Genomic DNA, 13,088 nt, shown 5'->3' on the forward strand with positions numbered 1-13,088 from the left:
TCAGTAGTTGTCTGACGGACTGGGCCTCCTGACAGAAATCAGTATACGGCGCGGTATGGCAATACTGCTGACCTTTTCTAGACTTCGTCTCTTCTGGCGCCTGGCAATGGCTTGGAAGCTTGGCCTCTTAGATGCGGACGGGACGATCACACCACTCTCCATCGGATTCTCGAAGTAGTTGGGCATCTCCGGGATCTGAACATTCATATAAAAAAGATCAATTATAGCAAGAAATAATAAATAGTCTATATTATTCCTGATGATGTGCATGCAGTTATGACGCGCTGTCACGCTGGTGGAGTTCCAAGCTCGCCTTATGTTCCATAATTTGTCACTTAGCTTTTAACTGCATGGATAATCAAAAAACAAATATCAAAGAAACTAGTATGTCTATGATATTATTCATCCCATCAGGGTTAAGTGCCGCTTTTGGCCTCGTTAAAAGTAGGTCAACACAAAAGGTGAAAAGCTACGGTATAGCTGTAGTCATAAAGCTGAAATACACTGTAGTAAGCTGTCAATGTATCATATCATGTGCATTCAAAGTAAAAAAGCGTTGATTCTGAAATACAATGCACGGCACCATCTTCTATTGGCTTGCCAAAAAAGGAGAGGCAATCCATCTCCCAAGGACTTGCTCCAAAATCAGAAGCAACAAACAGAATTTAACCATTTCAAAAAACGACATCAGCAGAGCTAGCTGACGTGTTGAAAACGATCGATCCTATGAGAAATGGAGATCATTTGGATGAGGTAGCATACTAGTGGTAGCAAATCAGGCGGGTATTGCACGTTTAGCCTTATTAGAAGCGGTTCAGGTCTAAAACGGCTAAACGTGAAAACCCACCAGATTAACTGCCACCAGTGGCAATGACATTGGACGATCCCTACTTGGTCAGAATACATTCCATGCTGAAGCTGAATCACGTCCATCAACATTCCAATTTCTTACAGGCTAATCCTTGCCCGCATATTATGAAGAAGTTGCCATTTGCAACAGTCGAGAAAAATAGAATTCCACCACAACTCAGAAACTAAGGTCATCCATTTACGAGTTGATGATCAGAAGGTCAACACTGCATCTGTATTCTGTTGCTGTGTTGTTTACATATCCCGCGGATCGCAGCAGAAGATAACCAATCATTGTTGCAATCAATAAATCACCCGGTTACACCGGGGATGTGAACCAGTGTCAAGCCTTCAATTCATTAGTGTCTGTTTTGACTCAGCACGCCAGTTGCATTTTAATACCAACATCAGATGCATCAGATCAAGCCGATCCCGGTCCATGTGACATGTTTGGGAAGAGCTTATTAACTGAATAAAAACGTGTTAATATTGCTTTAGAATCAACAGCCAATTACAAATGCAGTTTATGAGTACTTTCCGCCAGTTTAAAAAAAAGAAAAATCGCTTTTCGTTGTACGTTAGGCTGACGTTACATAGGTCTCATTCGTTCACTTCCCACATGTCACGTTCCCCTTAATGCGTTCGTTCCTCACTGAATGCATGCCACAAGGCCGTGCATCCACCGAGGAACGTTAAGTAAAGATGGAACGTGACATGTGGGAAGTGAACGAATGAGGCCTATGTAACGTCAGCCTTATGTGTGATAATTTCATGGTTTGGGGGGCCTGAAGTTAGGGGGATGATTTTGACGGCATTTAACCCACGAATCAGCTTTTCGACCACGACGAGTTGATCAATTTGAGCCCCAAAACCAAATAAGTAAGCCAATTTGACTAAAACTTCACCATTATCTTCAGTTTAAACACACTTATTCACAATTCAAGAAGAACTATATTCTAAATGGAAATTACCATTCAACTGGTATGGTGAGACCACGCAATGATCTCAAGCTGAACGAGTATTTTCGTGCACAACCGTGAGCTGATTGGTTTGATACAGGTGCATGACCATGAGTATTTCTTTATGGTCTTACCCTGTCTGTGCTTCCTCCCAGTGTGATACCATCAGGACTGTACTTGGGACTGATAACGGTACATTCCTTGCAATCGCTACTACACATCACACTGCTATCTAAATCTAGTGAAGAAGGCTTGAGGAATAGGGAAGAAAAACGACACTTGTTAGAAAGATAGATGTGGTATTAGTTATAGGAGAGGTAACATGGTTTTATCGAGGTTGTCATGAATCACATGCCTGTAATTCGCTCACAATGTTGAAGTCGCATTGGGAACACAGTAAGTGATCTTCGACCTCTGTAAACTACATGTAGTTAGATTGTGTCGGGGAGAATATTCAATATTCGTCGGTAAAAATGGTTCTTGAACCTACCGTGGCTGGTGCAGAGCCCCTTTTGATACGGAAATGGTCCTTAATCAACTGCTCCGACCGCCTGCGACGTAATGCATCCATTTTAAATTGCTTGCTATCGTAGCTTTTCTGTTCGGACATATTAAAGAATTCCTCTATCATGGTGACAGGCGAACTTTAAACTGAACCACTTGTTTTCGGAAGAATACACATTTCTGACAGATAGGCCTCCAAGTTGAAGTGATCAGGTTACTTCAAAAACTTCTTTAAGTAATGATTTCTCACTGAGTAACTTAATCATTGTTTTTGTTATTGCTATTGTTGTGGCAAAGGAAACCAGACGGGTGACTAGTTTTGGTGGCCAGAACGAGTAAATTGGCAACTAAGTGTGAACGAAGTACAAATGTTTAGGAAGCCAGTTGAGAATTTATCCTGGCCCTTAAAGCTACAATCATGAAGTTTTTTCTAAACTCGATTACTTTCTTGTTGTACTAGGAGAAAATACTTGAAGAGCGTTACCTTCTCTTACGCGCTAAAGAAAACCATTTTTCCGAAGGTCAGATATTTCTTTTTCAATTAAATTCCTTAGGCCTTGAAAGTACAGAACTGACTGCCAATGGGTTGCGGTACGTGTGAGGGCTTGGGCCTTTGAGAGATCCTGCCAAGTCAGGAAAATTTCTAATGCATTGCGCCATATTACATGACCTCATGCACTTGGAGAACCTCTACATGTTGCGCTGACGAAGTAAATGATTACAGGCGATTTGTGCACAGTCAGTTTTCATATTGGAGGCCCAGGTTTAATGTATAGTTTTCAATGAAAACCTATAATGGCCTGAAGAAATGTGGGAATCTCCTAAGGACTAATAAAGACTGAATATTGTGTCTTAAAACTTGCCGAATTCGACAATGGAACCTTCCTCACCACCTGGGCAATTAGGAATGATTATCAAACGTGTGCTCCGTGACTTTACATTTTGTAATTGTACATTATGAACTCGGTTTTTTTCACATGATAATGAAACTCACTCTGCTCGCAGTAGCTCTCCGCTTCAGAAGCTTTTCTCCAGACTGTACTTGGTTCGCCAGCGTCACGTGGTCGTCGTAACTCACGCGTCGTTGTATAGGGTGAGGTTTTGATTGGAAGAGCGAAGTCGCATGGCCGTCGAATTCGGCCATTTTTATTCCTACTCATCTAGAAATGTACAGAAAATGGTTCAAATTAACACAGACGGCACGAAACGTGGACATTGACACTAGCTGCTGAGTCCAGGATCTTAGCAAATTAGATTTTCAGCATTACGAATCATGGTGAAAATTCAAGGACTTACCATCAATTTGTATTTTCTCTAATATCAGCATGAGTGCAAGTAGGCCTAATACTGTTTTAACAAATCGATACTATTATTGGATTGTGATAAGACTTATCACGATATTAGTCACTAAGCCCGGTAAAACATGATGGGTTATTAAAACACGCCTCACCAGCCAATACGGAAAGGAATTAAGGCCAAAAGTAATGGATCGGTAAGAAAACAATCTCGTCTTGTAAATTGTCAGCAATCATTGGACAGCTAGTAACCATCTAACGATAAATAACCAAATTTTGAATTGTTTAAAACAATGTTTAGAAACAATGAAATGGTCACATCGACCTTATAAATAACGATTAGCTGTCATAACACTATTGACATTGATTATCGATCTAAACTATTGTTTTATAGGTCAGAAGTTGATTTATATGGTCTGGAATTGTAATCCGCTCAGGTCAATCGCTGGCCTAAATATCAATTTCTGTGTCCCTGTGGCACTTTTTGTCGGACTTGTTTTGTTCGTCGACGGATTAAAGTACGTGGGTATAGAAATAAGATACCTTCGAACAAATCGTCCAATTGAAAATGCTGTTATCAGTTTCCTATTGAGTCAATGTTAACAGTAATTTCATTCTATTTCTTGACTCGCCGACAGCTATTGTACATGAGATTACTTTTGACCACCGCCTAACATGTTGGCCCTTTTCGCTGTTTCTAGCGTGGGGATTTCGATGGCTAGGCTCTCCTGTCAGGTCTGTCTACGTGCGGGACAAGTCAGATAGGGACTTGGGTTTTCACAAGGGCCCCGAAACGTCCACGTGAATACCTATCCCATTGTTCGACTTCGTTATCTGGAGCTCAAACAACCTGCTGAACAATGAGATCAGCGTTCACGTTGGCGTTTCGGGGGATTTGTGAAAACTCCCTAAAGACAATAGTCACAACTTGTAATCAGTAACCGTCAGTCGCAAGCAACCAAGAGACATATGTCAGGTTTGTGCAATATGTCACAATTTGAGTCAGGTTTATATTGCAATTATGGGGACAGTCACAACCTGGAGACTGTCACGACCTCACACTCAAAATAACACCACGAGGTTCAATCTTTATTAACCTTCCAGTCACAGCCTGGGGGAAGCGACACAATGTGGCTTCGGAATGACTCGATAAGAGCCGAGGAAGGTCAAATCAAATCACACGGCACGCTTTTTGTTCTTTGTAGGGACCTCGTCACAACCAGATGCCGAGTTTGATAGGGACTTTGTCAGTATCATATTAAATATGTTTGGCCTTTATGGGGGACCGCCCTACCACATAATCGCCCCAAAGTTGGACTTATATAATCTGTTTATAGGAACTTCTCGGCGATAAAACTCCGCCAATTGACATGATGATGAGGAAACATTGATTGGTTAAAAGCAACCCCCGTTTACTTTCATACGAACTCGGAGGGCATGGGTTACCGTGGAGTTTCGTGGACTGCAAAGCAAAATACACCACGGAGTGTGTTCATATCGTCACTGCTAAAGGTTTGGGGTTAATTTGACATTTATATATTACATTTATTCATTAAACTGATAATGTTGAGTGTGTCCTAATATTTTGCCGTCCATGTCCTACGTGTGTGTCATGATTTAATCAAGGTTGTCCCGAGTGTGTCCCCGTTGATTATAACAATGTCTTGCAGTTTCGGCCAAGTTCGTTCCTTTTCCTATTCAAACTGTTTGTCGTTTCGGATTTTTTCTCAGTCCGGTGGTGAACAGAAAGTGTTCATCCATTGGCGGGATCCATTGCGTTCTCTTACTCATTGGGTTCGGTAAATTAATGATCATGAAGTTAACTTCAGAGGTGGACGAGCTGTCTTTTTTACTTAATAGTACGCAATGACGCAATCCCCGTTTACGCGCTTGACGAAGACACCCCCCCCCCCCCCCCCCATTGGTTTAACATGAATTCGTATCCCTGGCCTGTGGAAGAATGCAACAATAGTAACGGAAGTTTGGACGAAAACCGGTGTATAGTCGTGACAATGTTCCCAAAATGTCTAGGTGCCAGGTGATTATGACTGTGAGCGGTTTTCACAGAGACCATAAAGGAATATATACCAACTTCCCCCCAGAGCCCAGCCAGCCCAAGTTTGCATGCTCAGATCTTTAGGTAAATGTAGATGTTACCTCGCATTGCCAAGTTCTGACTTCCCGTTTTTTTTCTTCCCTTCATTGCCGGTCGGAAAGGAACAGGACTGAAGAGGTGTGCCTTTTGGACAAACCACCAACTCAACTGTTCTGGTCGCCACAGGCGTCAGCGCCCTTGGAGCTTTATTGAAAAACTGCTCATAGCAGCTTGTCGTCAGGGCAGATACAAATGGAAGAGCAAGTAGATTGCTGGGGTACTGGTAGATGGACAGATGTTCCTCATGTGTACGTGTAGAGTTGACCGTTGCAGGGCTGTATTATCATCTTGCGCGGCATTGAAGAGAACAGTAGGCTGAATGGTCTCGACTTCTGAATTTTAAGGACTTAGGGGACAATAGTCACAACCTGCCAAATCACCTCGTTGCCATGATTTCGGGTTTTTTTTACGACTCCTTCGTAGTTTTAAACATTTGCAAACTATGGACAATTTCATCAGGCAGTCCTGGTCATGGCATTACAAATACGGTAGAACCTCTCTACTATGGACACCCTCAGGACTGACAAGTACTGTCCTTGATAGAGAGGTTCCCGGATTAGAGAGGTCAACATGAATGGACACAACTAATTTGAGAACAAAACTATTGTCCTTAGTAAAGAGTGTGTCCTTATTACTGAGGTGTCCACTAAGGGAGGTTCCAATGTACTACCTCCAGTTTAGCTGCAAGAGTGCGCTCTCTGATCAGGTGCATTGTCTCTGAGCCGGTGAACAACGCCATCTCCTCGAAAAAACTCAAAACGTCTACATGTAATTTTACAAGAGATGTATTTATACAAAACACAGTAACTTACACGATGACGAATTACTGTACAACACTTTAACACAGTCACTGATTAGTTTTGAAGATACTACAATCATAACAGTACGTGTTTTACCACAATACACAAAAATTGCAGTTGATATGTACATCAACAAAATATGAAGAATCTCTTTTTCATTATCCAACCCAATGACGTTTACACTTTCCAAAATCACAGAAATTACCATCTCGAACATGTAGGCCTACTAGCCAGAAAAGATTTACAAACAAAAATGATATTGAAGTTTCATGCACATTCCGAGATATATTTACTGCATTTGCTACATTAGCTTGGCTTAATTTTAAAGACAAATGGAACTCTCTGTTACAACATGAATAGCCTCTTATAAACAGTATATCAAAAAGCTTTGCACTATCCAGGTGATTTGAAAAGACATGTCTGAATATTCGCTTTAGAAATTGCCTCACAGAACTGGTAAATTGACAAGCAGTCTACACAATTGACTGTTACAGCCCTTTCAGGAAGCACTCAAGGTACTGCACCTGATATACATGTAGTGCTATCTAGAACTAAACCCGTGGACTGAACAGCGACCAGACCATGGGGTTTGACCCCATGACTCTTGGATAGAGAGTCGGAAAAAACTGCATTCCACTTTTACCCAAATTCATTCCTGATCATCCCTGAAAACACAAACTCATTGCCATGCAGACAAAAGTGCCTGGCACTCCAAGAAACCCATACACAATGTACAACACAATACTGACTTCAAAATCAGTACCTCAAAATTCTTTCAATTTCAATTGATTAGACTAGAGTTATGTAGGGTCCATGTTGTAACTTGTCATACTTAACCTGTTAACTGCGTAAGACGCCATATGACGTCCTGGCCTAAAGACCGTGCATTGCGTAAGACGTCATATGGCGTCCTATATTTGTGACTCACCTAAGTCCAAACAACACTCAGAAACTCGATGGGGAATCCTCTCAGATCGTCATTACAGTGTAGTTTCCTTTCAGAACACTACGGGTCGCCACTGGCACCACTTTTTGAGCTGAATCATGGCTAAAGCATGCAAGACGGAGCGGCTGTTCGATGAGGATGTGCATGTGTTATCTATTTAATCACGCAATAGGACGCAGTTAACAAATACAAAATTACGCGGTTAACAGGTTAAAAACAAGTCGAGAGGGTGAAAAGTGACATCGTGACACGTCATGGAAATGACTTGTTCGTTCTTCATGTCACAAGTGACGTTTCACCGGTGGAGGTGACACGTTACATTAGAAAACGTGAACTCGATAATAGATCTAGCCTAAGGCATCACTGCATTCAGCTACTTTACCTTTGCTTTAGGATGCAGAAGGTAAAATGCTTTTCCACTATGTTTCTACTTCATTTCTGCTCAAACAAACAGATAGGTACCAGAAAACTTGCAAGAGAAATCCCAAATTGTTGGTCTACCGATACATGTTATTGTAGTGTAGAAACATCACATTCATTTACATAACACTTTTGATTTATGTCCATTTTTATGACATGTCAATAATTATTATGCTATTTGGCGTAACACATAGTATTCACATTAATTTTATTAAGGCAACACTAGGTTAGAAATTATACTTGACAGTAGTTGCTAGACTGATACATGTATTGCATTACAGCATGTGGTAAATGTATCAGCTGAAATTATCTTGAGTTAGTACAATAACCTGTATGGAACACATTATAGTTTCTACATTGGAAGATATTGAAGCCACTTCTCTATTCCTGGAATTAAAGAATGCCAATTTTAGCTTAGTTTTCAGCACATCCTGAAGAGGCCTTTTTAAAAACAAACCTTGGACACCACTCACTCCTTAGTTTTCTCAGCACTGACATGCACAGTTGAGCCATCCAAATAGCACAATTTGCTACTTAGAGAAATGAGGATCATCAGATTTAAGTGGTCATACCAAATAGCATTCCCCAGGTTTCAAAGTCAGGTTTAAAGTTATCAAAATAAAACTGAGTAGTCATAAACGAAACAAGTAGACTAACACGCCTCCTAAAAATTTCATGCCATATTGGGTGTTAGATAAGGAGGTGGTTTTCAAAAATCGCAAGCCTCTGGTAATTCAGGAAGCCCTATCATTTCCTCCAAGTCTATCAAAGATGGCCGCTGGTTGGGCTGGTGGATGCTGGTACATTTTAAACACCTCCATAATCTTAATCACAAAATATTCAAAATTGTGGAAAATGGTCTGCTCATTTTGTTTATGACCATTACATTCTATTTTGCGAACTTTTAAACTTAAATTTAAATCTGGTTACACTGTTTAGGATGACCCATTTAAGAACACAATACATTTGCTTTAACATTAGCAAGTTATACATGGATTTTTACACGGATAGGAGTCCAGTCAAAACATCCTCATGCCAAAACCTCACCAGGTCAGCTAATCGCCCTAGCTATAATAGTTTAAAATTTGAAAAATCACCAATCTTTTTTTCCAACTGGTAACCTTCAATTAAAATACATGTTTTGGTTGCATTTGCTGCACACTTACTTGCAACTTTGTAGGCTCTAAGCTCAATTGTTCCTTTTCTCATTTTTGAGTCCTGAGAAAGTACACAAAATGCATTAAATATCAAACTAGTCTTTTTCCAACAACCCAACAGTCAAAACAAATCAAATAAGAACACTGTTTTCTAAAAGATAGACTGTAGTAGAGCTTGAACAGAATCTTAAAGCAATTATTTGTTTCACTTTCATTTCCTGAGGACCTTTTGGTATGAAGACATTCCAACTGGTAACCAACTGATATATGGCACGTCCCAGGCCTTTTCAGGAGACGGGCGTGATCACGCTGGCGCCCGTACAAGCCTGTAACTTACTTTGGTCATTCCAGCGTGATTCACTACACCCGTGAAAACAGACGAGAGAGTGACAAAATCAACGCCTGTGGTAATTTTTGAGAGGTTCTTTTTTTCGTGCTCGTCAATGATTATGTCGATATTCGCGACTGTAGAAAACTTATTTACGGGCACCTTCACACTCGTCATCTTGCATCCGACAGTGCATGTCGCGTCCCAGAATACCTCGTAATCAGCAGGATCACTTTTCGCAGAATCGTGAGTCATGCGCAAGGCAATCATTCACTCACACCGTAGTATCGCACACAAGTCTTTGTTGCCGGAGTATGTGCATTTTGGTTTCCATCGGCACCGCAACTAACGTTGAAGTGAGGTAGTTGTGCGAGACTATTTAGTGAGATGACCAAACATTGGGAACTTACCCTCGCGTAGTGCAGCTCATTATCATAATGCAACTCCGAAACCGAGGAGCGCTACTGTCAGTGCTGAGACAAACCTATCTGCTGGGCGAGAAATTTCCTTAGTTCTATGGCGAGAATAAAATGTACTGCGCATGATGTGATTACTCCCCTGATGGGAGTGATCACTCACCTCTGGGGCATCCCAGGGAAGTGATTTTTTATAGCTCCCCTGACAGAATTGCGGGAGTGACCGATAGCTCCCGTACAAAAATCTCCTGAAAAGGCCTGATGTCCAAAATGTATGTTTATGTTCGTTATGGATGACCCATAGAAGTTTATGTCACATGAAGCACCAGATTGTCTAGTCAGATTCCACTTATTTCTCTGTGGCCTCTGCCTTTTTTGGAGTGTAATACATTTCCAACGGTTTGTTTACTTTCCAATGCTTTTCGTTCACTTGATCTAGAGTAAATGATCCATTCAAGAGTGCGAAAGTTCCGCCGCCTTCAGATACGTAGATGCTGTACTTGAGCTGTTCTACTGGAGTGCCTTGGGCACCTGAAAACAAGTTGTAGGATGTTATGTAAAATGGGTCAACTTGTGTGTGGGATTTTGACGACGAGGAGGAAAATACCCCTGCTTGCCAACGTACACAGCCAGGTTCAAGACTGGGCTAAAGACCATGCTCTCTAAGGAGTACTTTTTGTGAAAGTGCACATGGAAAGGGCGCTATACAAGACACTGTTTACTTACTTCTACTTACAGGAGAATCTCTCCATCAAGGACATCCATGGGACTGACAAGTGCTGTCCTTAATAGAGAGGTGTCCTGATTAGAGAGGTCAAATTGAATGGAAACAACCAATTTGGGACCAAAACTAGTGTCCTTAATAGAGAGGTGTCCACAATGGGAGGTTCTACTGTACTTCCTTACACTAATGCTTACCTCTAGCTCATATAAGGACTTTCACAAGGACATGTACATGTATCAGGTTGACTGACCTTTACATTCAGTTCTGTTGATGTCTTAATATCAAAGAGGTCAAGAAAGTCTGACAACTGTGCTGATGTTAGCATGAGAATACATGTACCTGTCTCCTCACTGCCTAACACTATTTTAACATTGAAATCATACATTTCGGTGGGTTCCACTAATGATGACAGTTCAAGAAGAGCTCACTTTGCCCAAAAATAAAATGTCTAGTTCATGACTCAGTATCTACTGACTGATTTGATTTGACAAATCTTCTGAAAAGACAATGAAGCAGTAACCCTTACCATCCGAATTCTTTTGTTTTTCTAGAGCTAGACGCATGGCCAAGTACTTAGCAAGATGATCCACTGAAAAATATAACAGCAGAAAATTAAGAATATGAATATTCCATGTTTCTCTTGGCCGAGTCAATGTCAATTCAAGTGTATATAATAGGTGGACCGCCTTATGGTGCGACTGGACTATGAACTTATTGAACTGTCTTGTTCTTCGGATAAACTGATTTGCTCATAACCATAGCTGAAAAGAAAATTAACAATTGCAAAATGCATTTGACAGCAGCACAAACAAAAGCTGTTGCATTTTTTAGCAATGAGGGAATCAAAATTAAGTATACTATGAGAGTATGACAGAACACTCTTCGGGACAACAGTATTTATTAATTAAATTAGCATGCATCCCTTCAGCTCCCGATTAAACTGAATAGCTCAATAGTACAGTCAGCGGGTCATACTAGACAGCGTCCATCAGGTTTAAAAGCATGTTTAAAGTCATCAAAATAAAATCTAATGGTCATAAATGAAATAATCAGGACATTTTCCACATTTCCTGAACGTTTCATGACATTTGTGTACGAGATTAAAATGTACCAGTGTCCACCAGCCAGTCGGCGGTCATGTTGGATTTGACTTGGAGGAAATGATATGGCTTCCCACTGCCACAGGAGCCTTGTGATTTTAGACATTAGCTCCCTTACCTTACACCTAAATGTCATGAAATTTTCAGGAAATGAATGTGTTTTATGGTGTACTTATTTCGTTTATGGCTACTAAATTTTATTTTGATGACTTTACCAGACTTTAAACCTGGTGGATGCTGTTTAGGATGACCAGAGTTAGCAACCAAAAAATACATAAGGGTTCCAACCTGTGGCATTGGCAGTTGTCTTGATGTATCTTATATCATCTACGGAAGTATCCTCTGGAGCTGTGCTAATGAGGTCTTTAGGATGAGGTTTAAATAACAGTTCTATCTCATTGAAACCTTTAGGCATAACGATACTGCTCGTCTCGTGCGATGCTTCAGAACCCGCTTCGTGTAATGAATTCGTCTCGGCGCCGGATTCTTCAGACTGTGCCCGTCGCTTTCTGTTCATTCCATCAGCATCAGAAAGGCCATCGAGTCTGTCATCTTGTGCATGTTTCCGGTTGACTCGCTGAGCACGATTCATCGCCTGTAACCGAAGACCTTCTTCGATGCTATGACTCAACGAACTGGGATTATGATGTTTGTTTAGTTTGGCCAAAACACGCTCTTGATGCGCTTCATATTCATCTCTGCTGGGGTATATTTTTGAGATAAGGGCATCAAAGTTTGGATCAGGTCTTAACGATCTTTTTGAGACCAGTTTCTTGCGGCAAGTGGGGCATTCCTTGTTTCCACTGCGTAGTGCAGTGATGATGCAGTCCTGGCAAAAGCGATGCAAACACTCTTTTGTTGTCATCGTATTTTTCAACATATCGAGGCAAATCGGGCACATCAGCTCGCTATGCAGACTTCTAGGAGAAACTGCTATCTCTGTATTATCGGTAATCGCCTCTTGCGGCGTCCTGTGCAGCTCATAGAGACTGAGCTCCCAGGTTTTATTTGGAGGAGGAATTTCACTCGACATCTTTGCAAATTTGTCAACATCCGGGCTTTTTTTAGTCCATGTGTATGGGGTAACGCTAAATTGGGTACAGTCGGCGCGATACGGCAAACGGAACGAAGAGTGGTGTCATCAATACACGGTAGATGGCGGCGTAGATGGCGCATATTCTTACAGGGTGTTGTATGTATAGAAATAAGGGAATTGAAAAAAAATTCGGATGCTTTTACTTGAATGGATTTTATTTTGACTTATAAGGTAAAATGGGGTAATTGTAGCCCCGGTCTAATTGTAGCCCCTGACTATGTTTTTGATTCATTTTCCGGTAACCATGGAAACAGCCAAGCTATGGATATGAAAGAGGTGACTCTTGAGTATTACAACATGAATAGTTTTGGATTATGCAACATGTTATGTAAGAGCTTT

The 13,088-nt window shown here is 41.0% G+C and overlaps 2 protein-coding genes across 6 annotated transcripts in view; both read right to left on the minus strand.

Annotated features, from left to right (window-relative positions):
- The window catches only part of LOC135488914 (uncharacterized), a 35,087-nt gene extending 31,273 nt beyond the window's left edge, over window positions 1-3,814 (minus strand). For 2 of the 5 annotated variants that reach the window (XM_064773879.1, XM_064773849.1), the window contains exons 1-4: window positions 3,609-3,658; window positions 3,307-3,472; window positions 1,943-2,059; window positions 73-195 (exon numbers count right to left, since the gene is read on the minus strand). In XM_064773879.1, coding sequence (XP_064629949.1) covers window positions 73-195; window positions 1,943-2,059; window positions 3,307-3,456 — 390 coding nt within the window. In that variant the 5' untranslated portion in view covers window positions 3,457-3,472; window positions 3,609-3,658. Of the gene's footprint in view, window positions 1-72; window positions 196-891; window positions 944-1,942; window positions 2,060-2,298; window positions 3,473-3,608; window positions 3,659-3,762 lie in introns of those variants that run through there. The other 3 variants (XM_064773859.1, XM_064773869.1, XM_064773896.1) reach the window with 3 other exon arrangements.
- Window positions 3,815-6,531: 2,717 nt separating this feature from the next.
- Window positions 6,532-12,705, minus strand: LOC135488905 (E3 ubiquitin-protein ligase RING2-A-like). Its single transcript, XM_064773837.1, has 3 exons — window positions 11,942-12,705; window positions 11,080-11,142; window positions 6,532-10,360 (listed from the first exon to the last, which is right to left on the minus strand). Exons 1-3 carry the CDS (start codon window positions 12,684-12,686, stop codon window positions 10,179-10,181), a joined length of 990 nt encoding a protein of 329 aa, XP_064629907.1. The 5' UTR covers window positions 12,687-12,705; the 3' UTR covers window positions 6,532-10,178.
- Window positions 12,706-13,088: the final 383 nt, after the last annotated feature.

The sequence above is a fragment of the Lineus longissimus genome, chromosome 1 (assembly GCF_910592395.1).
Source record: "Lineus longissimus chromosome 1, tnLinLong1.2, whole genome shotgun sequence".
Lineage (NCBI taxonomy): Eukaryota > Metazoa > Nemertea > Pilidiophora > Heteronemertea > Lineidae > Lineus > Lineus longissimus.